This window comes from Callorhinus ursinus, unplaced genomic scaffold (genome assembly GCF_003265705.2).
Source record: "Callorhinus ursinus isolate GAN/ISIS: 27379988/994484 unplaced genomic scaffold, GSC_fseal_2.0 scaffold9, whole genome shotgun sequence".
In the NCBI taxonomy this organism is placed as follows: Eukaryota; Metazoa; Chordata; class Mammalia; order Carnivora; family Otariidae; genus Callorhinus; species Callorhinus ursinus.
Window position 1 is genome coordinate 16,919,706 of NW_027397071.1, and position 27,910 is coordinate 16,947,615.

General features: G+C 38.1%; 1 protein-coding gene across 1 annotated transcript; it reads right to left on the minus strand.

Annotated features, from left to right (window-relative positions):
- Positions 1-4,720: 4,720 nt before the first annotated feature.
- On the minus strand, positions 4,721-22,279 carry VCAM1 (vascular cell adhesion molecule 1). Its single transcript, XM_025872296.2, has 9 exons — positions 22,101-22,279; positions 21,300-21,575; positions 18,723-19,043; positions 17,180-17,446; positions 13,518-13,793; positions 11,336-11,656; positions 10,178-10,444; positions 8,440-8,706; positions 4,721-5,653 (listed from the first exon to the last, which is right to left on the minus strand). The coding sequence occupies exons 1-9, from the start codon at positions 22,150-22,152 to the stop codon at positions 5,493-5,495; spliced, it is 2,208 nt and encodes a 735-aa protein (XP_025728081.1). The 5' UTR covers positions 22,153-22,279; the 3' UTR covers positions 4,721-5,492.
- Positions 22,280-27,910: the final 5,631 nt, after the last annotated feature.

Genomic DNA, 27,910 nt, shown 5'->3' on the forward strand with positions numbered 1-27,910 from the left:
ACAACTTTGCACCTAATGAGAGACTTAAAAGTTTGTGAAGCAAGATGGATAGAACTGAGAGGAGAAATATACAAATCCAAAATTATAGTTGGAAATTTCAATAACCGTCTCTCAATAATAATACGGAAGACAGAAATATAAAGAACTCTAAATGGAGGTGCTTATGAGATATCACTGAAGATGACCAGTGGACCTCAGGTTGGAGTGGAAACAGGTTGTCTTGGAATGTATACTTGAAATCATGATTAAGTTAACCATAAGAAGGATGAGGTCACTAGGGGAAAGGATCTAAAATGAGAAGAAAGTCAGTGTGAAATCCATAGTACAACAATATGCAAAGGCCATGGGAAAGAAGATTGTGTAGAAAAATGTGAAGGAAGAGTCAGAAAAATAAGAGAAAAACCATTATAATGTGATGCAATGGAAACCAAAAAAGAGAGACTTAAGAATTAAGGAATGGTTCGGGGTGTCTGGGTGGCTCAGTAGGTTAAGTGTCTGCCTTTGGCTCAGGTCATGATCCCAGGGTCCTGGGATGGAGCTCCATGTTGGGCTCCCTGCTCAGCAGGGAATCTGCTTCTTTTTCTCCCTCTGCCCCTCCCTCTCCCCCTCCCCCTGCTCATGCTCTTGCTCGCTTTCTTTCAAATAAATAAATAAATAAAATCTTTTAAAAATAAATAAATAAATAAAAAGAATTAAGGAACTGTCAACTGTCAATGCTGAAAAGAAATTGAATTGTTCTTTGCATTTAGTACTGTAACAAGGCTGAGATTTTCATACTGTTACTCATATGCACAAGAAAAACTAACTTTATTGTCTAATATTGATTTACTCTTGCCCTTGAGTCACCATTTCTGCTATCAGAAAAAGAATTGTTTAATAATTGAAAGCATTTCCTTTTAATTTAAATTGTTTCATATTTACTCAGCCTTTCAGACTTCCCTTTGTTCTCCCCTCAGATGTCATATGGAGGCGTTAGGAGTCTTGTGGTCCCCATGCCTTTGGCTGGTCCTTTCTGGCCAGAGGTCTGCTGGATGCCCTTTGTCCTGCTCAGTGTAGTTGGTATAGCTGGTCCTGCTTGTATTTTTTAGGCATCATGTTATTAACTACTAAGACCGGTAGATCTACTGTTGGTCATTAATGTCCCCACACTTTGTGTTTCCCTAATACCAGTTCTAGGCCACTTCTGGCTCACTAATTTCCTCAGCCCTCTCTTCCAATGCTGTTCTTCTGCTCCCACACTTCATGAGAGAATGCTGAACCCAGGTCTTCTCTGAGAAACTTCAACCTCCAGGGAAGGGAGATCATAGCCCTTATGCTTTCCTGGTGCCCCCACACCTATTTGAGTGATTCTGTAGCAGTGATCATCCTCTAATATTTGACCCTAAAGCAGAGAGTGGCAAGGACATTCGTGTCTAATATCTTGCCATTCCTTTCTCTTTCTTGGTTCCTCCTCTCAGTTCTAGGGCAGCTTTCTCCCCAACTGTGTGTCTGGAGCTTACCTCACATCTCCTGACTTCTCCATACTATAAGCTCTTGTTGTGTTAGAGGAATTTTTGGAATGCAGGAAAGCGCTCTACTTTCTCTACATAGTCTGCCTTCTAAAATCATGATCTTCCTATGATTTCAAGCCGGACAAACCTGGCTTGAAATGTGAGACTGAGCCTTGATTCTTTCTTTCTCACCTAGGTTCTCTCTGCCTCCACAGATAATGAATGGGTGAGTGAGGAAGCCTTGGGACAAGTAGGAGATCCTTCCTTCTGATTAGAGATCATCAGAAATGAAAACATGCCAGCTTCATATTTCAAAATTATTCCCATTATATCAGTTAAGAGATTAGTACTGACGTTGGTAGCACTAAACTAATAGTTTAGTTTTATTGGAAGAATGTTTACTTACTAAGTACTAAACTAATAGTTTAGTTTTATTGGAAGAAAGTTTCCCAAATAAGAATCATCAGGGAAATTCATTAAAAATTTGGATTTTTCAGGTCCTGCCTTGGAGATTCTAATTCAGTAGGTCCAGGATAGAGGCCATGACTATGTATTTTAAGAGTTCCTTATGGACTTCCCATGATGAAAAGAGTTTGGGAAATGCTGCCAGACGCTGCCATAGAATGTGCAAGTGAGTAACACTAAGGGTTAACTCTAAGATGACTGGACCACTTATATAAGAGGAACTCAAACCAATAAGGAGAAGCAGGCCCTTATGAGATTGTCACAAGGGAAAATGTTGGTTCAGTTTTCTGCCTGGGAACATAAAGTGATTTTCATGGTAATGTAGAAAATGTCCACAAACCTTGGGAAAGCAGTGACAGAAACAACCATGAAAAACAACTCCTTGAGTCCACTGCTTTTTAAGTGGGTTTCATTTGACTGTTGTTAAATTTCTAACTAGTAAATATAACCTTCAAAATCAATGCATAATGTTCATTTTTATAATGCATTCGAAGTGCTGCATTTAATACCACTTCTTTTGGGTTTTCAGCATGATAGTATTCAACGTTCTAGTAATTGAATAAATTTTAATTGCACACAAATTGGACTAAAGACAGTAATAACATTCTTAATTACAAACTGTGATTTTAAACATCTTTTCCACAGGCTGAAACTTTCATTTGAGAAAGTTAGTTGAAATTCTTCACAACATAATTCAACGTAGGAGTGATTCATCCTCCACCCTTTGCCCCACAAAGTCAGTGTCATCTGCTCATTCATTTTCAGGACTGAACCCTTGCTTTTTCAATCATTGAATCAACTTTTGTTTTTCTTCACAAAGCCCCCAAGAGTCCCTGCCAGTGACAAAAGAACTAAAAACAATAACATACTGTCTCCAGATAGCATTGTCCTTCACTAAATAACTCAGACGTTTGATTCCATTCAATTCATTGTACTTTTCTCAAGCAAGTCTTACAGATTAGTCTTTTGAGAGAAACCATGTTCTTCAATAACAACAAAGCTTGAAAAGCCACTGCATACATTTCTTTTTTCAGAAGTGAAATTTTCATTACCATTATGGCTAAAATAAAAGGCATTTCAAAAGATACTATAAATGTCCCTTTCCTCTTTACAGGGAAGAGTGGCTATTATGAAATCTTTGCCGAAACTACTTCTCAATGTTGGGATTAATTTAAACGTTTGATTTTTTTGGTCTCCAGTTCTATTAAAGTTGAGTAAGTGAAAGGTAGAGAGAAGATCCCTAGATCTTTATTTGGCTTAATACAAAAAGATTCTCTAAAATAAGTGACAAAAAATTACCTAAAGCACATGCATAAATTTTCAAAGAAGCATCATGCTTGAGAGCTAGAAGGACCTTAAAATTTACTGGTAGAAACTCTTCATTTTATGTACAAGGAAACTAAAGCTCCTTAATTCATAAGGTGATTGACCCCATCTATTACCTCTCCCAGTCATTCTCACAGTCATTTCATAATTTCCCTATACCATTCACCCAGAGCAGGAAGGGTGATGGTATGGTCATAAGATGTGGATGGTCATGATTTATTTCAATCTGTTAATTAGCCTTGGTTTGACTATCACAGTACTAGAGAGAGATGGCAAACTTGCCAGTCTCAGAGACTAAAAAAATGTTCAGGTATCTGTGAACAAATACTACCAAAAGTCAGTAGCAAGATTTGAACCTATTTCTAAGACAATCAGACTATGAAACATTATGAGGGAAATGAAAGTTCACTAAGATCCTGCAAGTTCTTATGTACCTCCCCAAATCAGCTGTATGCTTCCTTCCCACTAGAATATTAGGCAAGTGATGCATTAGTTTCACATTCGGATTTATAGACAATATGAAGTTTATCTACTTGAGGGGGAAAGCCCTGGTAGGTGCCTTCTGCGCTTCACTGTAACACCAGTCAACCAGAAAAAAAGTTGGCAGTAGTGTCTAATACAAATCATACCCACTTCAGAGACCAGGAATCAGGTAAAAAAAAATCCCTTCAGAGATCTGGCACCTACAGTCAAGGTAGAAGACCTGTCTTCTTTACCTGTCTTCAATCTCATTTTTGCTACTGCACTTTAAAAGAGCTCATAAACAAGATCAGGAAGACGAGGTGGAAACCTCTCTGGTCTCTAGGAGAGAAAGAATCACTCTTTTCCCCCACATCATTATTGAACTTCTGGAGTAGAGAATCCAGCTCTTCCTAATGGGATTTTATAAGTGGCCTGGGCTACTTTGACGAGGGCTGGGGCTCAGTGAGGTCTTAGGTCATGAACAGGCAAACTTCTGGAAGATAAAAAAGGTTTACAGATAGCTGTTTATTAATCAGAGGGCCCTGTCTTGGCAGTGATGAAGAGAGTTGACTTGACTTGTCTGCAAAGGTCATGAAATGGGCTCTGGTGGGAACAATAGTGCTCCACCTCTCAGTCTTAGTGGTATGTACACGGGTGTTTATTTGTGGCCCTTTGAGGTATACACTTTCATCTGATTCACTCTTCTTGTGTTTTCTATTTTTTAAATTTAATTGCAAAAGAATTTAATTGCAGATTCCAAGGACACAAAACAAGATATCTAAATTCAATAAGTTAGTATGGCCTAAAAAATCTGAATTTTTACCAAGTTCGCATAACTTGACTCTGATCAAAGTACTCTGAGGCGCGCACTCAGGTAACTGCTTATTATTTCTATGGGTTTGAACTCTTTACTTCTGGAACTTGGCATTTCAAACACCACAATGAAAGGAGGCAGCTTACAATAAATAGACACACAGTTCTTACAATTCCAGATATTATCACTTTACTATACAAAAAACCCTAAACATTTACAAAAGAAAATCAAAAGAAGTTACATTTTTAGACCACATTGGAAAAGTTACAAAAGAGTCTGATAAACAACATCATAAAACATCTCCGTACCATGTAAGTACCATCCAGAGAAATCCAGTCAACCATTTTACCATAGGTTGAAGTGTTTAGTACCTGAAGGTGAACCCAGTGCCCTCTTGGTTTATCATTTTCCTATAAAAAGATAAACCTTAGCATCTACATAAAACATGAAACTATTGTCAATGAACTTTATAGAAATAAAATTTTGTTAAAGAAAATAAAATATTAAAAAGATGACATAGGTTAGCTGCCAGTCAATATTAATGTTACATTTTCTTAAGATGCATTCAGTTAGTTATATTAGCTGAGGCAACACTGTTGAATTATTTTGAAGATCTGACTATAGAGTGCTGCTATTCCAAGTGATCTTGCTATGACATAATTTTATTTTACATATGTACAGATCATGTTATTGTATATACACATCAAGGAACTACTCTAGTCAACACATTTCAATGGTAGTGCCTATTTTTCAGGCAGAAAGTTTTCCTTTGGCCTCTTGCTCCCAGCATGGGGCATAGGAAGCCATTTCTTTCCAAGAATTCACTACATTCAGGGAAGTCTGTACTCTTAGCTGGTTTTCCTCATGGAATGACGAGCAGTATTAAGAATTTGGATGGATAAATAGTGTCTCTAGTTGAACATTTCAAACATTAGCTACACTTTCGATTTCTGTGCTTCTACGAGACTGTATGACCCTTTCATGTTGGCTCTTCTAGCAAGGTAAATGATCATTCCAATGGCCGGTATTATTAAGGAAGATGCACAATAGAGCACGAGAAGTTCAGGAGAAAAATAGTCCTTGTTATTTTCTCTTCCTGGAAAACAACAAAATGGGTGCAATTAATGTCTAGTACAAAAACTTTTTTTGATAGTAGTAGTTACATGTTTTATTTTAACAGTACAACTAGTTCTCTAAATCAGAGTGAATCAAAGCAGTGATAAGGGCCAGCAGGACCCAAAATGTGTATTTCTCTGAATTACCCAAATAATCAGCTGGCAGTTGCTTTGATCATGGTGAGTCTAAAAATGACAGTCGTTGACTTACACAAAGTTGTATCCAAATAGAATCAGGCTCAACTGTAGAATGGAAGCAAGGGCACAACTTTCTAGAGCTCACTTACAAAAGCAAGAATTGGGGAAGAGTATTTGCTTTGGAACATATAAAAATCTACTAAAGAACTAGGACTCTGCTGACCATGAATTGAAATGACTAATTCTCCAAGAAAATGCTTGTAATATCTAAAGTGTAACCATTATAGTCAAATACCATATGTGATAGTAAGAAAAAGAATTCTTGCTGACAGCTTTTTCGGAGATATATACAAAATTTTAAATTTTGTATCTCTGAAGAGGGTGTCTTAAATATATGTCATTCCTCTTCAGCATTTATATCATCTCTTGATAAACTGAAGTTCTTTGGATAGTACATTTTAGTTAGAATGTTGCCTACTCACAGGCATTTGCTGATCCACATCTTCCCCAGCTTAAATTAGGAACCCTGATATACTTTCATAACTCACTGCACTTTCCTCTCATAGCTCTTATCACTGTTTGCAATTAAGCATTTGTTTGTATGATTATCTATTAACTTTGGTCTCCTCTTACAGACTATAAATTACATTAGACCATGTTATCAGTTTTCTTTTTGGTCCACCAATGAATAGCCAGTACCTGACTCATGGCTTGGAGTAGTTGACACACAATAAATATTTTTTGAATAGTAATGCATTTCTTTTCTTTCTACAACCTATCACTTTGTCATTTAGTTGTAAATTGGGTACAGAAGGTAAGAGTTTACAGAACTAAAATGAGTACTTTTTCCAATCTACTAAATATCATCTGACAGCTGCAATAACTATTTGACATCTTGACCTTATAAGAGCATCTGGGGAAGGGGTGGGGGGATGGGTTAGCCTGGTGATGGGTATTAAAGAGGGCACGTTCTGCGTGGAGCACTGGGTGTTATGCACAAACAATGAATCATGGAACACTACATCAAAAACTAATGATGTAATGTATGGTGATTAACATAAGAATAAAAAATTTAAAGAAAAAAAGAACATCTGGGGAAGATAACATGGCATTTACTGGAGGCTCATCTCTACTTATACTTATGTTTGGGGTGCCTGGGTGGCTCAGTCATTAAGCATCTGCCTTGGGCTCAGGTCATGATGCCAGGGTCCTGGGATTGAGTCCCGCATCAGGCTCCCTGCTCGGCGGGAAGCCTGCTTCTCCCTCTCCCACTCTCCCTGCTTGTGTTCCCTCTCTTGCTGTGTCTCTCTCTGTCAAATGAATAAATAAAATCTTTATTTATACTTATGTTTATACTCATATACTTATGAAAAGAAATAGGAATGAATGAATTTCAACCTAGTTGTAACTGAGATCTCAATCTGTCCAGAATCATCCAGAATCATCCCCAACCTCATTAGAAGCACTGATTACATATACCCCATGTCATTTTGAGTAGCATGACACAAGGTAAGTGTTCCATTCTTTGAACACAGTAATTTCATTGGCCAGATTAACTCTTTTCAGGATAATTGCTACAGGTGGATGACCAAAGGTTTTACATAAAATTGTGATATTTTCCCCTTCATTAACATTTCTAGATGGATGAATTGATATTGTCATGTTTCGAGGAGATACTGTGAAGACAGAAAACATATGGTAAGGCTTGCAATGTTGAGAAATTTGGCCAAATGAGTAGAACTTTTATCTGTTTTCTGACCTAAGTTCAACTTTTCTTTACACTGACATGTGGTTGCAAACTCTGACAGCCAAGTGCACAGGCTCCAAGAGTCGCATTTGTTTGCAGTCCTTCACTCCAAGTGTAGCTTCCAATACACAGTGAGAACTCATCAGCACACAAGGCATGGGGATTGATTAGTAAAGGCTAACATATTCTGCTTACACCAATAAGATCAACAGATCCTACTGCGCATTCACAAGAGGGGTTAGGAAGTTAAAGGGTCCCTGAAGTTTCTTTGCTGAGGCCATTGCTCACCCCACCCCTGTTCAGAATAGGGTAGGATGGACAAGAGGCTTGGACTTTTAAGAAGGCAATTTTGTATTCTAGAGATTCTTTTATGTTGTTCGGCATCAAGATTGCCACTTCTGAGTATTATCTTGAAAGGAGTCAATCCAGAAAATAGGCAATTAATCCGTGTTCAGAGAATAGCGTTCTCTTGTGGTAGGAGGGACAAGGGTCTGGGTAGAAACTTTTTTCTTCATTGTACCAATCCTACTTCTTTAGTTTCCTTATCACCTCCAGGGAAAGGTTTTGAACGTACGTTTAAACGCTTAGGAAATGCAAGACTTCAGAGACCAATGATGAATTGTCAACTTTGAGAAAAGCAAATGGGAATCCTGTACTCACCAATGATTAATGTCTACTTCCTGTCTAAACTCCATAGGATAGGGCAGCTGTGCATGATTATTTTAGGAAACACTGAGAAATAACCATAGTCAACATGGAATTCAGCTCCATTTTGCCAACTCATTTACCTGATCCTGGAAAATCTTTATAATCCACCAAACCTGTGATTTTATTAAAAAAATCACCAAAAAAAAAAAAAACAAAAACAAAAAACTAACTAACCTTTAACATCGAGGGTTAAACTTCTTAATTGCAAGCCAACCTCATTTTTAGATTCACATTCATACACTCCCGCATCCTCTAACTGGACCTTGTGAATGGTATATGCACCATCTCTGGACTTTAGCACTGTGTCTCCCGTCTCTGCTTTTTTCTTCAGGATTATCCAAGTTTTTGGAACATTTCCACATGTACAGGAGATAATGACAGTGTCTCCTTCCTTGACACTCTCAGAAGGAAAAGCTATAAGTTGTATGTCTTTCGGAGCAACTGTAAAGAGAATTTAAAAGGCACCTCTGATTGGGTGAAATATAAACCACTTTCATATTAATTTAATGACAGCAACAATTAGCTGTCAGGGACCTATTAGTGCTTACTGTTTGCATTAAATGTTTACAGGGGAAGTAAAGAAGTCAAGGATTAACTGGTTTGTTATAAATGATCGTGTTTTTAATAAGAGAAGACCTGTCTGTACTTCTCTCATGTCCCTTAATCTAATTCTTTATCCAGACTAGCCAAAAAACGGTATTTGATAAACAGCAATAGAATTCAAATGTGAAAAAAAAACCACTTCTTTCTGTCACAATGTTGTGCAAAGTTTTACTTTGAAGTACAAAGGTCTTTACAGGCTTCTGAGTTTTGAGTTGGATTTTCCTGGATCAAGTTATGCAGAGATGGCTTTCTTACTATTCTTTTTTTCCCTTACTATTCTTAGCAACCATAACTACCATTTACTAAGTGGCAGGCACTGGGCTAAGTGTTTGATATGCAACATCTCTATTAATACACAGCCCATGGAAGAAGGTATCATATCACCATTTTATAAGTGAGATTCCCATTAAGTTCATCTATTTTTGTGATTTGATTTGACATTCTTTCCCCAAACACAGCTATAGAACCATGATATCCATCCTAAAGGCTTTCTGTAAGGTTGTGCATTGCCCTTCCATTATTGTTTCCTTAAAATACAAATTATCACTAAAATGACGTAACAAGAAAATCACTAATACCTTAGTGGAAATAATACCGGGGAGTAAGAGAGCTCCAGTGGAAAAAAAAAAAAGGAACCTTTTTTTTAATCCCCAAAGGGGAGTGGTGGGGAGAAATCCAAATAGATCACTTCATGCTTTTGCCCAAAACTGCCTATGAATTCAACCTGTCAACTAGGAATTGTTTTGTTCTCAGTCTTGGCTCTCTGTCCTGGAGAGAGGGGCCTCTGGAACTGATAACTGAAGCCATTATAGTGGTTCTGTGGCAACAAGTTGACGAACCAGAGGCATGGACACTGCTACTTTTAACCTCAAAATTTACAAAAGGTTTCCATGCCTTCTTAGGCTTCTAAGCAAATACTAGCATGTACCTTGTAAGAATACCACGCAGAGTCCAGTTCTGCCAGATATGGTTGCTTTAATCCTAATTTCCAAATACATATATATATCTCATCCTATCCCTATTTCAACACCGTAATCGTTGCCTCATAAGTGTAACTGGATCTCCTGGCACCATTCCTGCAGCTAGCATTCCACTCGAGGTTAAAGAATTTTAGGATAAGAGATGTGGAATGGTTTATGAGGAAGTACCATTCCAGGAACTTTCCAAGCATAGGAAACATCAGGAGTTCTTCAAAACTCTCAATTTATGTTTTTGGTAAAAATTTTGGTTCCAGAGAGGACTTTGTTCAAAACCAGCAACAACCAAAATAATACTAGCAATAATAACTCATTAATCACATTTTACTTACCTTGGATAATTAATTCTACTTCTTTTCTGCTTATTCCAGCCTGGTTAATCCCTTCACACACATAAATACCAGAATCTTCCATTTTTGTAGAAGTTAAGGTGAGAGTTGAATTCTCAGAAAGAGGCTGTAGATGCCCATTATTTAGCTGCCTGCTCCAGAGGATTTCTGGAGTTGGAAGGCCATTGCTAAAGCACGTCATATTCACAGAACTACCTTCCTCCAGGATGGAGGAGGGGCTGACCAAGATGGTTGTATCCCTGGGGGCAACTGAAAAGGTAGGGACACTTGTTAGCTTGACCCTTTATACCCTGAGTTCCAAAAAGTCTTAATAATGTTGCAAAACTGAGCTATGGATTTAATGGATTGGAACCATTTATTAATGTCAATAACTTTACCAAAGGAAGGTTTTTGTCCCCATTTACTTAAGCAGACAGAATAATAGAGAGTAGAATGTGAACACATCATGGATGTTTTCTAATAGACATAAGTTCTGTAGAAAGTCCCTTACTACCAAAGAATGGATGATCATTGATAGTGTGTATTGACATTTATGGTACATTAAACATGACCAAAAATTATTTGAATCCCTTACAAGAAAGTGGAGTTCATTTTTCCACATCTCTAATCTTGGCTGGCTTGGTGACTCACTTTGACCAATATAACATGAAAGAAGTAACACTGTAGGACTTCCAAGCTTGCGCCTGCTTTCATTATCACCCCTCCGAAATGCTGCACTCTGGTGACTAAACCCATTCCACCTTCCTTCAGGAGGAAACAGCACATAGAGAAAGGGAGGCCCAGAAACCCCAGAGAAGGTTCCAGACATACAAATGAGTCCGTCCATCTGTGACTAGCCATCTCCCACTGACCTTTCAATTGACTGAAAATGCATGGGTGAGTTCATCTGATACCACAGTGAGGAGATGAATTGCCCTTCTGACCCCTTCTAGAATTGCCAAATCATGGAATCATAAGCTAATAAATGATTGTTGTTTTAAGTGTTAGGAGTGGTTTGTTATAATAATTACTTTAAAATTTCTTCCCCGGTCCCTTTTTTTTCCACAAAGGTTTTAGCTCTTAACCTCATGTTAACTATTGCCTGAAAAACATGATAAGAAATCCATATTTAAATTGTGGCTACATCATACATGTACTTACTGTTAACATAAAGCGTCTGTGTACTCTGCCTTTGTTTGGGTTCAAATTCCATTTCACCAACATGTAACTGAGCCAGACAAATAAGAACTCTTCCAGTATCTTCAGTGGTGGGGATGAAAGTCATTTCCAAACTCTTAGTCTCCAGAGATTTCTTGTCCATGTCCTCCAGAAAGGTTTTACTCTCTATGATACTCTCCCCCTTAAATAATTCAATCTCCAGCCGGTCAGAAGGATACACACTAGGAACCTCGCAGCTCACAGTGACTGGGTTTCCACTCACTAGTAGACTACTCATCTTGATCTCTGGATCTCTAGGGAATGCTGCAAATATCATGTAAAAATGATGTTTATATGTGACCGTTCAAAGGAAAAATGGAACTAAATCTCTATTAAATGCAAAGGTCTCAAAATGACAGTTTTAACTCACTTGGGATAGAATGATCACCAATACATAAATAATGACATTAAGCATACATATTTATGATATTAAATATAAATAAGGCTATCAACAAAAATACTTAATACATGAATCAATCAAGAAATAAATATACTTCTATTTTTCTCTTCTTAGTGATATGCAATCTTTCTGACAACCATGGACTGGTCCTTTGGAAGGAACACGAGTTTCCACCATCTTATTTAGCAACTCTACATTTTAAATGTTTTAAATATTTCCCATGATGTATTGAATATTAATTGTGTGTTGTTCTCTTAATATGCATTATCTCAGTCTTTAAAACAGCCTGATAAAATAGGTATCCTTTAACTTATTTTACAGGTAGGAAAACTTATAATTTATTTTATAGTTAGGAAAACTTATAAACCTTATAGAAGCTCAGAGACTCTCATTAGGTATTGTATCTATTAAGCCACTGAGTTGCAACAAGAACCCTTATTTCTCTGAGCTCAGAACCTAGGCTTGGTTTCACAGAGCTGTGTAGCCTCTGGGTATCAAATAAGACCCACAGGGCAGTTCTCAATTTAGACATTTTAATTTCCATTGGCCAGGTTTAGACAGTAAATTTTAAATATTTCTCAGACAGTATTTGTAGTTAACAAAAAGCTATGAGATTTAGATTCTAAATAATTACACTACGTCTTATGCAAACCAATAAAAATAAGACTAAAATAGTTATCAAGAATAAGAGCCATGCTAAACTTTTTCTCCTTAAGCAAAATGTTGTTAAATTTTCAAATATTTCCATATTGCAGTAAGGCTGTACCACTGGTTCCCATTTCTGTTGGGAATGTGTCTATATCAGCAGATCCTGGATTCTGGGTAATATGATAACCCAATAAAATTTACCCTTATTTTGAGAGATTCAAATCCCTTCACAGACATACTCTAACTCATGCTAAACAAAATCCTGATGGGCAACACAAGTTTGGGCAGGTTTTCTGGTAGAAAATGTTCTATTTTCTCTTGAATTCAAGGCGGAGAAACTCTCTCAAAATAATCCATTTTCAGGTCACTTTGCATATTTTATCATTCATTCATTATAACGGAGGAATTCCAGGATATCAAATTCATAGAGATTCGAGGTTGTAAATGATTTTTATTAAGGTGACAAGAATAGCAAGAAGTGCAGCGGACATATGCAGTGGAATCAAGATTAAGATCTAGTGCTAACACCACCTGAGCAACTGTCACTGGCCATCCCCTAGGGCCAATATCACTACCTGTTTTCATTTTTGGCTTTCTCCTGCTCCTGCCTGCATCATTTTTTCCCTCACCCTACCAATCAGCTGTCTGAATGTGCCTTCAAAACAGTAGACTTGGGCCTCACCCTCTGTTCAAGTAGCTGAGCAATAGTAACCCCTTACCAGTCATCGGAATGGGTATTGACTCTCACTCCTTGCTCACTACTACTTCTGAACACCCCCGTACATATAGAGGGGATGGGAAGCAGTGAACATGTAGTGTGTTCAAGTGCATGATGACAGAGTATTGCCAAGACACAAACTAAGGACTGTGGATGCTGCGTACATATATAATACACATTTAAGATTTGGGCTAATTAGTTGCATCAGAAATTCTGGTTCAGAGATTTAGGAACAATTCACAATGCTAAATTCCCTTTCTAAACACATGGATCTCATTGTGTATCCCAGACTTGCATTCTGTTTCTTTCAATAAAACTGAGCGGGGGGAAAACAGCAAACAATTCTGAAAACCACTTACAGTAGAGGTCCACGCTAATTCTCTTTTCCAGTTTCTTATGGCCACAGGTCACAGTGCACAGGTAAGAATGTCCATTCTCAAAACTCACAGGGCTCAGGGTCAGCGTGGATTTGGTCCCTTCAGTCTTCACCTGCCCACTCAGAGGGCTATCTATCTGGGTTCTCCAAGAGAAAGATGGGGACTCACAGCCTGTGACACCACATGTCAATACAACTGAGTCGCCAATCTGAGCAATAACCTGGGGTCCAGGTGAGATCTCAACAGTGAATGGTTTCTCTAGGAGAAAAAAGAACAAGGCAAAAAGAAGATAAGATTCTTTTCTTCCTTCATCACATTCCAGTATATGGTCTTCCCCACCCCCACCCCCCAATCTCTTTTTAGCTAACATCTGTGCCAAGAAGAAATTACTCCTTTCCACCTTGGGACCATCCAGAAAGATGTTTTTAAAGAATGAACCCACAAGACTTCATTGACTCATTCGTTTAACAGAATGAACGTGGATAAAAGCTTGTCAGGACAGAAGTTGGCATTTTTCATGACAATAATTCAGTCCTCAGCTGTAGTTTATCAAATACCTGTGATAGCAGACAACAGCTCAAATAATTTAAGAGGTTCCAGTGTGTAAGTGTTGTGTAAACCACTTTGCCTGTATTAATTATCTCATTTAATCCTCACAACTTAATCCTTCTCTTTCACTTTCTCCTGCTTCTTCTCTTTATCTTCCTCTTCCTCTTTCTTCTTCTCCCATCACCCTCCTCATCCTCTTTCTCCTTACGGAAATGTAGGCTCAGAAATGCTAAATAACTTTATCTAGTTTGCAACTGGCAAAATTAGGACTTGAAGCCAGGTGGGTCTGATTCAAGATCCCAGCTTTTCAGTTGCTTGAACAACTAAATCAAGTTATCCTCATGTGGAGATAAAGCAAGATCTAAGAGAAGTTGTGGGAAAAGCTACAAAAATATGTCTTCCAATTAGATGCAATACCCATAATGGACCAGCGCTTAGAGTTTCTGTGCCAACAATATAAAGTTATACCATTGAAAGCACACAGAATCACATTGAAAGCAAAGTCAAAATCTAAACATGAAAATGATATGCAAGCCACCTCTGAAATTTGTCTGATGCAATACAAAAATACTTCCAATTAATTCAGGAACTGAAAGCTGAGATAGAAGGGCAAACTGCTAAGTCTCAAATATCCAGAGGAGCTCTTTGGCTACAGTGCAGTCCCTGCTGGACCCACAGCCTGCCTTGGGATGCCTCCTGTCTGGGGAAAAAGGGAATTTCAAATCTCCACTCCCTGTTCCCTGAAGAAACTGGGAGTGGTTGTGCAACCCTGAAAGGGACAGATAGACTCCACAGAAAATCACTAAATTGTTCCCCCAAATAGCAGACTGGAGATGGAGGAAAGAAATTTCAACATATAAGTAATCCAAATACACCACATTTTGCAGATTTCTCATCTGCACCAGGAGAAGTTATTTTTCTCTTTGGTTTGTCTCACCGTGACATTGTAGTGTCTTCCAAAGGAGACTTTCCTCAAATTACCTCAATGAACCGATATGCTATTGGACTTTGAAAAAGAGAGATCATTCAGAACACTAACCAGAGTTTCTGAATTCTTTATATGCTAGTGTGGGAATGGGGAACTTGAAAACAGACCCATTTCCTGCCTGTGAAGCGCTCTCAGATCATTTTTTCCAATGGCTGCGTAACGTTACCAGGCAAACTTGAGGCCCCTGTGGAGTAATTCTTAGGTAACTGGAAGGTCCTTTCAGAGTTCAATTCTCTCTTCAGTACTTAAGGTTGTTAATATCCTGTGATGCAAAATTCAAAACAGCCCTCTCTAACCCCAGAGTGCATTTCCTTTTCACACTGAAATACGATCTAGTTTATTAGGAGGTGGAGTTATCCAGGATGGGTGATTAGTTTCCCATGATTTTATTAGTTTAATACTTTCCCGGTCTCTTGAGAATGGTAACCTAACACCCAACTGAATTAATCTACTGATGGTGAGTCTCAATTTTATTGTTTTAACCATCCAAATTTAAACCCTATGTTTTATATTCTAGAATTTTGTGTTGCTCATGTTTACAATTTATGCAATCAATATTTACCGGACACCTATTTTGTGGTAAACACCCAAATATTAAAACACAGACAGGCACAGTTCCTGACTTTAAGGAGTTTGCAGTTTAATGAAAAGACATATTTAAATAGATACATTATTTTGGCTCTTACTAAAGTATATTTAAATTATCTACTTACATGCCCGTCTTTCCTCCCTACATTATAAGCTCTTCAAGGGCGGTTGCCATAACTTTTTCCTGTCTGCCCCAAAGAACCAAGCACAATTCTTGGATTCTTGGACAAGGGCTCTTGATTAATATGTGTTGAACTAAACAGAAGTACACAAACTTTGATAAGAGGTGTTAAGTGTAGACAAAGGGAAGAATGACCAGCTTTGCCTAATACAATCTGGAATTGGAAGGCTGACATGATCTTTGTCTTGAAGCATGGCTAAGACTTTGCCAGGTAAAGAAAGGGCACTCCAGGCAGAAGGAGCAACATGGACAGGGGTACAGGGACACCAATGAAGCTACAAAGGTAGTTTCTGACCAGATGATGAAGAGTTATTTTAAGAAATGCAAATTTTAAAATACATGCAATTAGGGTTTCATTGAAATCATATATAATGAGCACCTTTTGTTTAAGGTATATACTCTGATAGCATTGCGTAGGGTTGATTTTCTTGCGGACAGAATGATAGCAGGATGACCATCTGAAGACAATTAGCTATTTAGTTAAAAAGTCACAGAGTTTTGATTAAAATGTGCCTGTGTTAAAATCATAGTAAATGCCCCTAGTAAGGAATTTGACTCTAGGCAAAGCATGAACTCTGCTGAACCTGTGTTTTTATTTATCTTATAAGGTAGTGGTAAAGACTAACAAGACAACATATATAGAGTGGAAAGTAGAATTCCCAGCAAATATGAGGCATATGATTGTTAGGAGCCATTATCTATTTCCATGAGACAATATGCTCTCATCTGTAAAACGGTATAAAATACTTACTCTTTAGTTATTTCTTGAAGATTACAGCTAACATGTATAAAGTGCCTGGCATATAGCTGGTGGTCAATGAATGCTGTTATTTAAAAAATATCTTGCAAGAGTCCAAGTCAGAGATGACAAACAAAGGCAATGGCAAGAGGGTTGAAAAACTGAGGACAGATTCTAAGGATCATTTTGAGGAAGAAATGACAGGTTTGGTGATATGGAATGGGAACATGAATTTGGGAGTAAGTAGCATATAGTGGCCCAAACACTGGGAGTCCAGAGTGAGTAGAGATGAGGACAGATATGGTAACCTGAGAATACTAATATTCAGGGGGCGGAAGGAAAAGAGAAAGCCAAGGAATGAGGTGGGAAAAGAATGGCGAGAGATGGAAAAGACTCAGAAATGCAGAGCTGTGTGAGCTCTGGGAGGAAAGACTTCTGAGAAATATGAGTAAGATGAATATACAATTGTGCCACAGGACATGACGTCAGATGGGTCATCAATAAAACTTACGGAAGCAATGTTGACACTGAAGTTGTCTCCCTATTGCACGAGCCCCAATTATAGCACCTTTATCATTCCTTTCTCACAGTCTACTTACCTTGAACAATTAATTCCACCTCTTTTCCATCTTTCCCGACTTCATTGACTCCTTCACACACATAAATTCCAGAATCTTCTATCCTCATAGCAATTAAAGTCAGAGTTGCGTTCCCGGAAAGGAGCTGTAGATTCCCATTATCTAATTTTTTGCTCCAGAAAATCTGTGGGGCTGGGAGACCCTCACTGGAACATGTCATTGTCACAGAACCACCTTCTTGCAGCCTCGTGGAGGGGTTTGCAGAGATAACTGTGTTCTTCGGTGAGACTGAAAAGGCAGGGCACAAGATTAGTAACTGCTAGGCACCATCTTGACCCAACAAGGATAATGTAGTTCTCTCACAGACTGTATTCATATGCTTTCACAAATTTGACAAACTTACTCTGTCATATTAGTGTAAAATCAGTATTGTGGAGTAATAAAAATCAGTCAATCCAATTTCTGACTAATCTGAGTGAGTTACTTTTTTTGATGTTTGGTATTGTCAGATGGCCATAGATACTCAGAAATTAAGAAAGACCCTTAGAGTAATGTAATTCAATCTCCCAGATGAGGTAGTAATCCTCTTAGTATCCTTGCCAAGTGCTCATTTAAGTTGGCTTCAACACTTTTGGTTGAGGGAATCGCTGCCTTACAAAATAGTCCATTTGATTTAAGGACAGTTCTAATTATTAGAACAATTGAATTGAAACCTTCCTCTTTGTAAACAAATTTCACACAGTGGCCATAGTTCAGTCCTCTGCTGTTATGGAATAAATCAAATCCCTTTCCCACATGACTGTCTTTCAAATACTTAAGGATAGCTCTCTTTTCCAAGTTTTGTATTCTCTAGGAAACATACCCACTATCTTGACTATGCTTTTCAAAATATTGATAAAATCCTTTCCATCTCATTCTCTTTCAGTTAAACATGCTATAGTTGGCAATGCTTCTTTTAAATGTAGTGTCCAAAGCAAAACACAGTATTTTGGTCTAGAATGGAGTACAGTGAGTCCACTCCCACACAATTCTGGGTCTACAAGCCTGCCTCAAATCTGCCCCCAACCCCGGACTCAGGGAATGTGGAGGTAATCACACCTCATCTCCACTCTCCCACCCAATGCACATGTGTATGTGTGAGCACATGCCCATGCAGACGAGCACACGAGCGGGGGCGTGCATGCACGTGCACACACACAGAGAACAAGTGCTCACCTTGTAAAATCTCTACAACTTAATCTTTCAGGGCACATTATAAGAGTTTGCAAAACATGATTAAAAACATCTTCTCATTTGAGCCCACTTCCTACAACCCAGTCAGCTGGTATTATTACTCCCCTTTGATAGACTGGGAAATAAGGAAATTAAGTGACCCAAGTTCACACCATTAATGGAGCCAGAAGTCTTCTCAACCCAAATCCAGTGCTCTTTTCATTGAATTATGCTGTTGACAAATATTATATTCTCGATGAATAAAAATGGAGTAAAAACTGTAAACAAATGCCTTCTGACTTTAGCTGACTAAATTCCCACAAAGACTAGACTACATCACACAAGTACTTACTGTAGACTTGTAGTTTTTTTGTAGTCTCCCTTTCTTTGGGCTCAAAGTCAATTTCATCAATGTTTAATTTTGCTTGGCAAATAAGAGCTTTCCCAATATCCTCTTTGGTAGGAATGAAGGTTGCCTCCAAACTCTTGGTCTCCAGGGACTTCCCCTCCATAGGCTCTAGAAATTCCTTATTCTTTAGGAGATCATTGCCTTTTAGCAGATTTATCTCCAGCCTGTCGAATGGGTAAACATCGGGGACCAAACATGTGACAGTGACTGGCTTCTCCAGTTCTAGGGGGCCACTCAGATGGATCTCTGGGTCCTTAGGGAAAGCTGCAAAGATCAAGTGAACACACATGAGTGGGCTTTCTATTCATGAAATATAAGGTCTTTTACTGATTTAGTGCAATGCAAACCAAGTCTAATGTTTCTGTTAATACAGTCTTAATTCATTGTTCAAATAGCCTTTTATGGTTTTGGATGGGTTCACAAATCAGAATCACTCACCTTTTAGGAGTTCTTCAGCACTGATCCTGCATGTACCAAGTGTTGCATATTATTAGAGTAAAAGAAGGGAGAAGAAATTAATGTTTATTGGATACTTGTATGTGCCCATCACTGTGCTATTCATTAAATATAAATAATTTTCTTGTAACTCTAAGACATTTCACATTTCACAGATATGAAAACACAGACTTAGCACATTTGCATAACTTGCCAAAAGTCACACAGCTAGTAAATTGCAAGTCTGGGATTTCACTCAGGATTTCTATTATTCTGTACTGTTACTGAAGATTTACATTATGTCACATTCTCTTATCTTAGGGCAGAGATATGTCCACTTTACAGATAAGGAAACCGAGGCTCAGAATGTAATTACAAAGAACAGTTATTGGGCACCATATGCTAAGAAATGAAGAGAGTGACATTAAATAATTGGTTCCTGAAAATTATGCCTCTGCCAGGAATTCATCCACCAGGAAGGTACACCTGTGCAATCTTTAAATTCTGGAAGGGAGATTTGCCTCCTGCAATGCCTGACTCAGGGTCCTAAACAGCACTCCACTTAAACCTTCTAGTGCCTAGGGAACAGGGAACGTGCTATGTCAGTCAACCATTGCTTCCTTTGCAAGGGCTAACTTTTCATTACAAACCGTCATGATGGTAACCCATTGGCTGGATTCAGGACTCTGTACAATAAGAATATAATGGTCCCAGCTCTAAAGAATATTACAATCAAATGTGGAATGGAGACAGGATTGTTAAACATAATGAGAGACAGATATTCTTGAAGAAAAACCCCAGGAAAGATAATTAAAGCCAGAAGGGTCTTTAGTCCTCTTTTTTAAAATCTTCAACTATTTGATACATGAGAGCAAAGGCAAAGGAACTGGAAAGGCTTTGCTATGTGAAAAAACAGTATTTTTAATTTTCCCACCAATAATTTCTATCCCTCATATTCTGTAAGAAATGTGTCCATAATCTGCATAGTTTGCTGTCAGGTAATATAAGAATTTGCTACTTTTCCCTGTATTTACATAAGGGGGCTTTTCAAGGAGCTCACGAGGCTGCACAGACAAACTGTGCGCGTACAACTGGCATAATTGGAAGCAGCCGGCTAGGCACGGTTTCTCGGGACGCATTAGCAACACATGGGGCTTATTGAAGAATCAGTTACGGATGCCGGGCAAAGTTGAGCTCCACCATAGCAGAAGGGAACCAAAATAATTACAAGATAATCAAATGGGGTCTTCATGAAGAGATGGCCATAAAGGATTGCAGGGTTTGTTTTGTTTCATTTTGTTTTGTTTTTCTGAAAGAGTAGTCATCAATAACCAAAGGCAAGATTTTTATTTCAGGTTGGTTCTTTACTCCTCTTGCTAACTTTATATGCTGGATCAAGAATGGATTGACATGCGTTTTGGTAGAATGGCAAACTAGGGATGTTTATTAACATTCATGAGGCAAATCTAATTCATTACACCAATAACCTTGAAGTTGAGTGGTGGAGCATTAAGGCTTAATGGCACCAAAAAAAAAAACAACCCTCCTAAATTTATCTGTACCAAAGTCAAATGAGTGAAATGTTTGCAGATACTTTCCTTATGTCTAAGGGAAAACTCTTGTACAGAAGCCTATTACTAAATTATAGATCTCCTACTTAAGCTGATTTTAAGCACAAAATTGCATAAGAATAAATAAGTAGAAAATCCCTGAAGAATGGAATTCATAAACCATTTAGGCGTATGACCAAGTAAACATGTAAGGATATAATCAAATAGAAATTTTTGAAAAAGAAGATTAAAAAACTTCAGAGATCTTCATTTTATGGCTAAGAAAAGAAAAGCCCAGAGAGGCTGAATCTTACCCATGGTCACTATGTTTGTGGCAGAGTTAGAAATAAAGGCAAGGTTTGGATTCCTTTTCTAGTGCTAGTAGTCTTAAATTTCTTGGGGCAGTATGTCCTCTAGTCAAGAATCTGGACATTTATATCCTTTCATTTTTTTTTTCTTTTAAAAATATCCTTTCTAAAAAAACTTATTTTAAGGCAAAATTAAGAGAAAATCAAAGATCCTCTGAAGTACTCACAATAAATCTCCACCTGAATTCCTTTTTCCAGTTTCTTAGATCCACAAGTCGCTGTGCACACGTAAGCATGTTCATTGTTGAAACTAACAGGATCCATGGTCAACGTGGAATTCGTCCCCTCATTTCTCACCTTCCCATTCAGTGGACTGTCTATTTGGGTTCTCCAAGAGAAAGATGGGGGCTCACAGCCTGTTGTACTGCAAGTCAGTGAAATGACATCACCAATCTGAGCAACAACTCTGTTTTCAGGGAAGATCTCCATTTTAAAAGCTTGAGCTGTGAAGACAAAAAAGAGAAAAGCAAACTTTGTTTAGTATTCTACTCCCTCTGCTCTGTTCTAGTATAATGTCCAAAACACAATCTGGCTGATCTCTTTCCTAAATTTTGAACTAACTGCAAGGCAGCCAAAAAGCACTGGAGTCACTGCCAAAGGTGTTGGAATCATGAAGAACTCTCAGTCCTAAACTTGATGCCCATTTATGAAAGTTGTTTTGGCATTTGCTAAGTTTAAGCTCATTATCAAGTACAGGAAACTGAAGAGATAGACCTCAGTAGAGATAGAATCCAATTATTTATTTGACACTAGAAAAAGATATCCAAAAAACATTAATTTATAGCTCCAACTATGACGATACCATGGTACATAGCAATACTCAATAGCACATTGCATATTACATTCAATTGTTTTCCCACTTAAAAATCCTAGTGCCTTTCTTCACTACCATTGCACAACTGACTGAAGCCAAAATCAGAGCTGAAATGGAATGTGAGCATTTGGAACAGATCAAAGAAAGAACTTACAAACTGCAAACACCAGCCAAAGTACATTTGAGGCTCCAAAGATCACGACCATCTTCCTAGGCACTTCTAGTTGCTGCTGTGACGAGAACAAATCTTTCTTTCTGTCCCACCTGGAAGTGTCTTGGAAGAGGCTTTAGCCCCTAAAGCCAGGGAGGCTCAGTGAGGAGTGAAATGGAAAGTCTGCTCTTTATAAAGGGTCTTGTTGCAGAGACACAGAGGCGGAGGGAAATCCCTTCAAGGGGAAACCCGGAGCAGAGCCAGAAAAAAAGTTTCTCTGACACCCAGCCAAGTCCAGGATTAACCCCTTCATTTGCTCTCAGTACTGAAGCCAGTACTGAAAAATGAAACACTTCCAAGGTGATAAAATTAAAGCTTTTCCTGATTTTCACTACAAAAGGATTGTATGGTGACTAACATAACATAATAAAATTAAATTAAATTTAAAAACAAAAGACCCGAGCTGAAAAAAGGGGGTGTATCTTTGCAAGAAAAATACAAGGGAACTCTCATTTCAGAATAATGCTCATTTCAAAATGAAGGAAAAGCAAGAGAAAGGAGGAGAGAGACAGAGACAGAAAGGGGGGGAGGGAGAGGAAGAATAGTAAATTATACTCCAGATTTTGAAGTGGCTAAATAACCACTATGTCATATGAACTAATTATTCTCCATTAAGACATATTTGCAAATTCTAAAATAGGGTCTAATGTTTCACTTACAAGAAAAAGGAAAAGCTTCTACCTTTTTATGAGTTATTTTTTAAAGGGGAGACCACTTAACTTTTTAGTTTTATTCTTTCTACTCATAAAAATATTAATAAAAATAATTCTTTTGGCAACAAACATCAACTTTCTGAAATAATTTCTGGAGTGGAAAGTAAATGAATGTTACTAAAACAAGAGAAATAGTTTTTCCCTTTGGTTTCAGAAAAGTTACCAATCCTTTGGTTCAGCTGCTTGTTGAACTGAAAGTCTTTCACAGAATTAAATGCAAATGTATGGAATTCATCTGAAGTGGTAAATCTCTTGGACTGGACCACAGACACAATCAAAACACGAAAAATAATCTGGTTTTGTTATATTGGAGGTAATGATAACCAATTTGATGCTCTTCCTACCCCACCCCACCCTGCCAGGTGAAATTACTTTTTTAAAGCTGTTTGAAAAAATGACAGTTTTAGCCTTGCACACACATAGCTCAAGTCTTTGCAAAATGCTTGCTAATCAAAAAGAAACCGGAATAGCCACTTCCTTGTATTATACACGTGCTGGTCTACCTCCTCCATTGGATCATCAGTTCCTTTAATGACTGGGACCAGTTCTTGTACATTATTGCATCTACCTCTACCTTCCCAGTATCTAATGCATGGTTTTACACTTAGTAGACACAACAAAAGTACAATAATAAATACTATAAATTAAAATTTGGAAAACAGACTTTCAGAATGCTAGCAATCCTATGTAAATACTGAATGAGAAAAAGTTGGATTCTACAAGAAAATACCCAAGCTCATTGACTCGTGGGGATGTGGATAACAACCAGCCAGTGCTATGTAACGAAGGCCACAACTAAGGTTTGGAAAATGCACCTATCCCTACATGGCTGCAGAGGCTTCTGGACATCCTCCTGAATACTGATGAGGATGGACTCACTAACGGACAAGGAAAGAAAAAGAAGTGGGAGAAGTGGGAGAAGCTGTTGTGTGTTACTTCACCTACCAAATATCTAGGGATCAGAAAAGTGGCTTCAGGCAAAATAGGCTGGTAAAAGAGTAACCTAGTGGTCTTTCACAAAGTTGTCCTCATGGAAGAAGATGATCCGACCCATTTATGTTGACTCCTTAACTTCAGAAGAAATCTAACGGGGATTAAGGAATTTTAATGCATTTCTCTGAGGTACAAAAACAAGTGACTGATAGGATCTAATGGGCTCCCAAAGACCAAGTCATGGTAAATAACTTCAGTTCTGAGTTTGGATGTGATTCCAAGTTTTGAACATCGAAGAATTATCTGATCTATTGAATTAATTCATAGCGCTTTCAGCAAAATATTAGCTGAAGTCCCTCATTATATCTTTGCACACCATTTGAGGTCCAATCTGCTTCTTCCAGACTGAACTGATTGTACTCTCCCTTTTTTTTTTTTTAAATTTTTTTTTTTTTGGCAGATAGAGAGCACAAGCAGGGGGAGAAGCAGGCAGAGGGAGGGGGAGAAGCAGGCAGAGGGTGAGGGAGAAGCAGGCTCCCCACTGAGCAGAGAGCCTTATGTGGGGCTTGATCTCAGGGCCCTGGGATCATGACCTGAACTGAAGGCAGAAGCTTAACTGACTGAACCACCCAGACACCCTGACTGTACTCTTCTATGGCCTCTCTACACTAATGTATACAGGTAACAGAGCACCTATCATGTTACATTTATCTGTTAATACATCTGTCTTTCCCAATTTACAAACCCAGGCTTTTTTTGTTTTTCATCTTAAAAATCTAGACCAAGATAAGGTATTCATTAAATTTTGTGGAATGAATGAATGGTATAGAGTTGCAAGTGTAAATATAACAGATTGGGACTAATCTGCCTGGATCGAGAGTTACTGTGTTTTGTCTTTGAAATTGTTCAGCTCAACATTTTTATCGGTAACACAGAAGACACAATTATCTAATTTATTCATAATAAAAGACTGGAAAAGTTAGTTAACCTTAGAAATGACAGAATCAAGATCAAGAAGATCTCAAAGGATGATGAAGTGAAATTTAATAGGAATGCATTAAAATCTAGTATTTAAATGTAAGACATCAAATACTTGAGTACAGGATGGAGGAGAGTTGACTTGACCATAATCCATAGGAAGATGGATTTCAGTGATCCATAAAGTGAACACCAGTTAACATTGCTGTGAGAAACTAAAATAGATGTAGTAAGCTCAAACTGTACTCAAAGCATTCAACCTTCTAATCACCTGAGGCCATCCAGGACCATTCCGGGAACAGAGGTGTCTGATTCAGGATGCCATTTCTTATGACAGAGACAAAAGCAGAGAGTTTTCAGAGGAAAGTGATATGGATGGTAGACAACTCCAAAATCCTTGCTCTGGTAGGGAGCTATTGAAGAAACAGTATGTTTTGTTTGGATAAGAGACACCTATGAAGCTATGTAATAACTGAATGACTGCTATGTAGAAGAAGGAATATGTTTGTTACTCTGTGTTATACCAAGGGCTACAGGTGGCATACACTGGTATGTGGTTACTATATTATTAACTGTAGGAGGGCCAGGAATATGTGTGTCCTTTTACCAGGAGAGTTCCAGCATTTAACATAGTGACCAGTAGATAGTAAGGGCTCAGTAAATCAACATGTAATGGATAAATAATTACAATTTGAAAGAGAACTTAACTCACAGCCCAATAGTCCTGAGTTCAAATCCAGATGCTCTGCTCAGGAATTGTAAAACCTTGCACAAGTATAGCCAGCTTCTTTGCACTTGTTTACATGTGCTCAAATAGGGGTGATAGTACCATCTGAAGTGGTTCACAGCATGTTTATGACTAGCAAATCACATGGGATCATGTGAGAACTCCTTAAATAATACATAAAGTACTATATATATGACATGTAATAACATCAAAATATAGCCATATTGAACTCACTGGAAAGAAAGGACTCAGTTATTAAATCTTTTCAACAATGAAATGGGTCACCTCGTGAATCCCCAAGTCTTAGTCATTGGAAGTGGTCAAGCAAGGTTGGATAACATCTCCAAACAATGTGGCAGAGGTCAAGTTTTGCCTTATTTAAGATATCCAATTGGATGGCCACGAAGGTGCCCTCCACTGTTAGGATTCTTTAATTGTGGGCAGTGCTATCCATCCTTTCTGGCCTAACTTTATCAATCCCCTCATAGTCCATATGAAAACTTTAAGCATCTTCTGATGCTTCTCTGGTTGGACTCTGAGATGCTTCAGGTATACTTCTTTCAGCCTGTCCTAATAATTACTGAGTTTGTAGCAACTCCAATTCTTCATGACTTTCATGTAGGCAATTTATATGGGCCTCCCTGGAGCAGAGTTTCCTAACTTCTTTTCTTAGGTGACCTAACACATCTGAGGGAATTGACATTCCCAGTAGTAACAGTGGCTCATTATGACAGAAATTCTCACCCAGGTGAGAGAAAGAGCCATGCACTTTTTGGTGGGCATATCGGAATGGGTTTTGGGAAGTGACAAAACACTTCAGTATATTGTATCATGTCAATTTCTCCCCACTTTAAGATCAAAGGATCTATGTTTACGATTCCATTTGGCTCTGTGTAACAGAAATCTTTGACAGTGGCAAGACTAGTGCGAGGTTCAAGGCAATGCAGCTCAAGGCTGGATCAGCTACTTGGAGAAAACATCAAAGACCAAGATTGATTCCAGTTGCTGGTTCTGTCATCCTTGGCATGTGGTTAAACCTCATGATCCCAAGATGGCTGCTCTGTCTCCAAACATTACATCTGTATCTCAAGCAGGAAAATCAGAGGAAAATGAAGGGCAAGAGGACAAAGCCAGTGGAGTTTAGCCCCTTCTAAAGAGCTTTCAATAATTTCCAGGTGGTGACTTGCTGTTACAGCTCATTGAAAACGTGGGAGATTGAATATTTTAACTGAATACATTGTTGCTTGCAAATAAATCGGGATGTTGTTTATAAGAAAAAGGGAAGAATGGATGATGAGTAGGTGATTAGCAGTGTCTGTCACAATTGCCTACTTCAGTTCAAATTACAAATGATTACTGAGGAACTAGTGCACAGACACTGCCTCAGCACCGGGAACATATAAATGAAGACACAGACTCAGTTCCTATATTAGAATGAAGAACTGTACAGTATCCATAAAGAACTTTCACATAGTTCAACTTGTGACATAGAAGAGGATCCATTTATTTACCTCTTGTCTGTAATTAGGGAATACGTTGTATTTTAGCAGGCAAATAGAAGTTTGAAGTTTTCTGGAAAACAAACTACAGGAAGAATCATTGGTTCAAAGCCCAATTTACCATGGATTTATTGTGGCTTTCTGGAATTTTGAGAATAATATTACTCATCATTAGTAGTAAGAAAATGTCTGTTTAATAATACACATGTACCTGATTTGAGTGATTTACTAAATTTTTAATCTAGAACTGAATTATTACATAAAATAATAATAGGAAAAAGACTGCCACTATAGAAATTATTTCTCCTTTCCCTTTTGTAAATTTATTTAGCAGAATTCAGAATTTTAATCATTTATGCTTTGACTATTGCATGTTTTCAAGTTCAGCATTTCATCTGGACAAAGGTGCCTTTGTGTATTCCAGTTGTGTTGGGGATGACCCTCCTCTATTCTCTGCTAATCCCCATCTCTGGCCTTAAACACCTGGCCTTGAAATTGTTCCCTTACTTACTATTTCCAGCATGGGCCTTGCTTTCTCAACAAATTTTAACATGTAGGGTGTAGAAATCTTGCCTGGTTTTACATATTACTTGGTCTGATGTTCTGACTGCCCCAAGTGCCTGTGATAAGATGAAAAATAAACAAGTGCATGCTTTCTGGGTTGCTGGGTATTATCATATTCATAGATTATTACTGAGGCAATAATCAGGATATTTTATTAACTTATTAATAACACTTCCCATTTATGTAACTCTTTCCCTGAAGAGATTTCCAAAGTGTTTTGAGATTATTGTCTGTGAACCTCCCAGCAACCCTATGAAGAGGAGTGAGGTGGCTGTTTTTATCTTCATGGTGTTGATCAGAATATTGAGGCTCAGAGAAGTTTAGTGAAGCAAGATCACA

Excerpts from the sequence above, each read along its gene's own strand:
- VCAM1 (XM_025872296.2), bottom strand. The coding sequence starts at position 22,152 with ATGGTCGTGATCTTTGGAGCCTCAAATGTACTTTGGCTGGTGTTTGCA. Across the intron at positions 21,576-22,100 it reads TTGGCTGGTGTTTGCAGTTT|CTCAAGCTTTTAAAATGGAG; the intron begins GTAAGTTCTTTC and ends TTGTCTTCACAG. Across the intron at positions 13,794-17,179 it reads GGTGGAATTAATTGTTCAAG|AGAAACCATTCACTGTTGAG; the intron begins GTAAGTAGACTG and ends TTTTTCTCCTAG.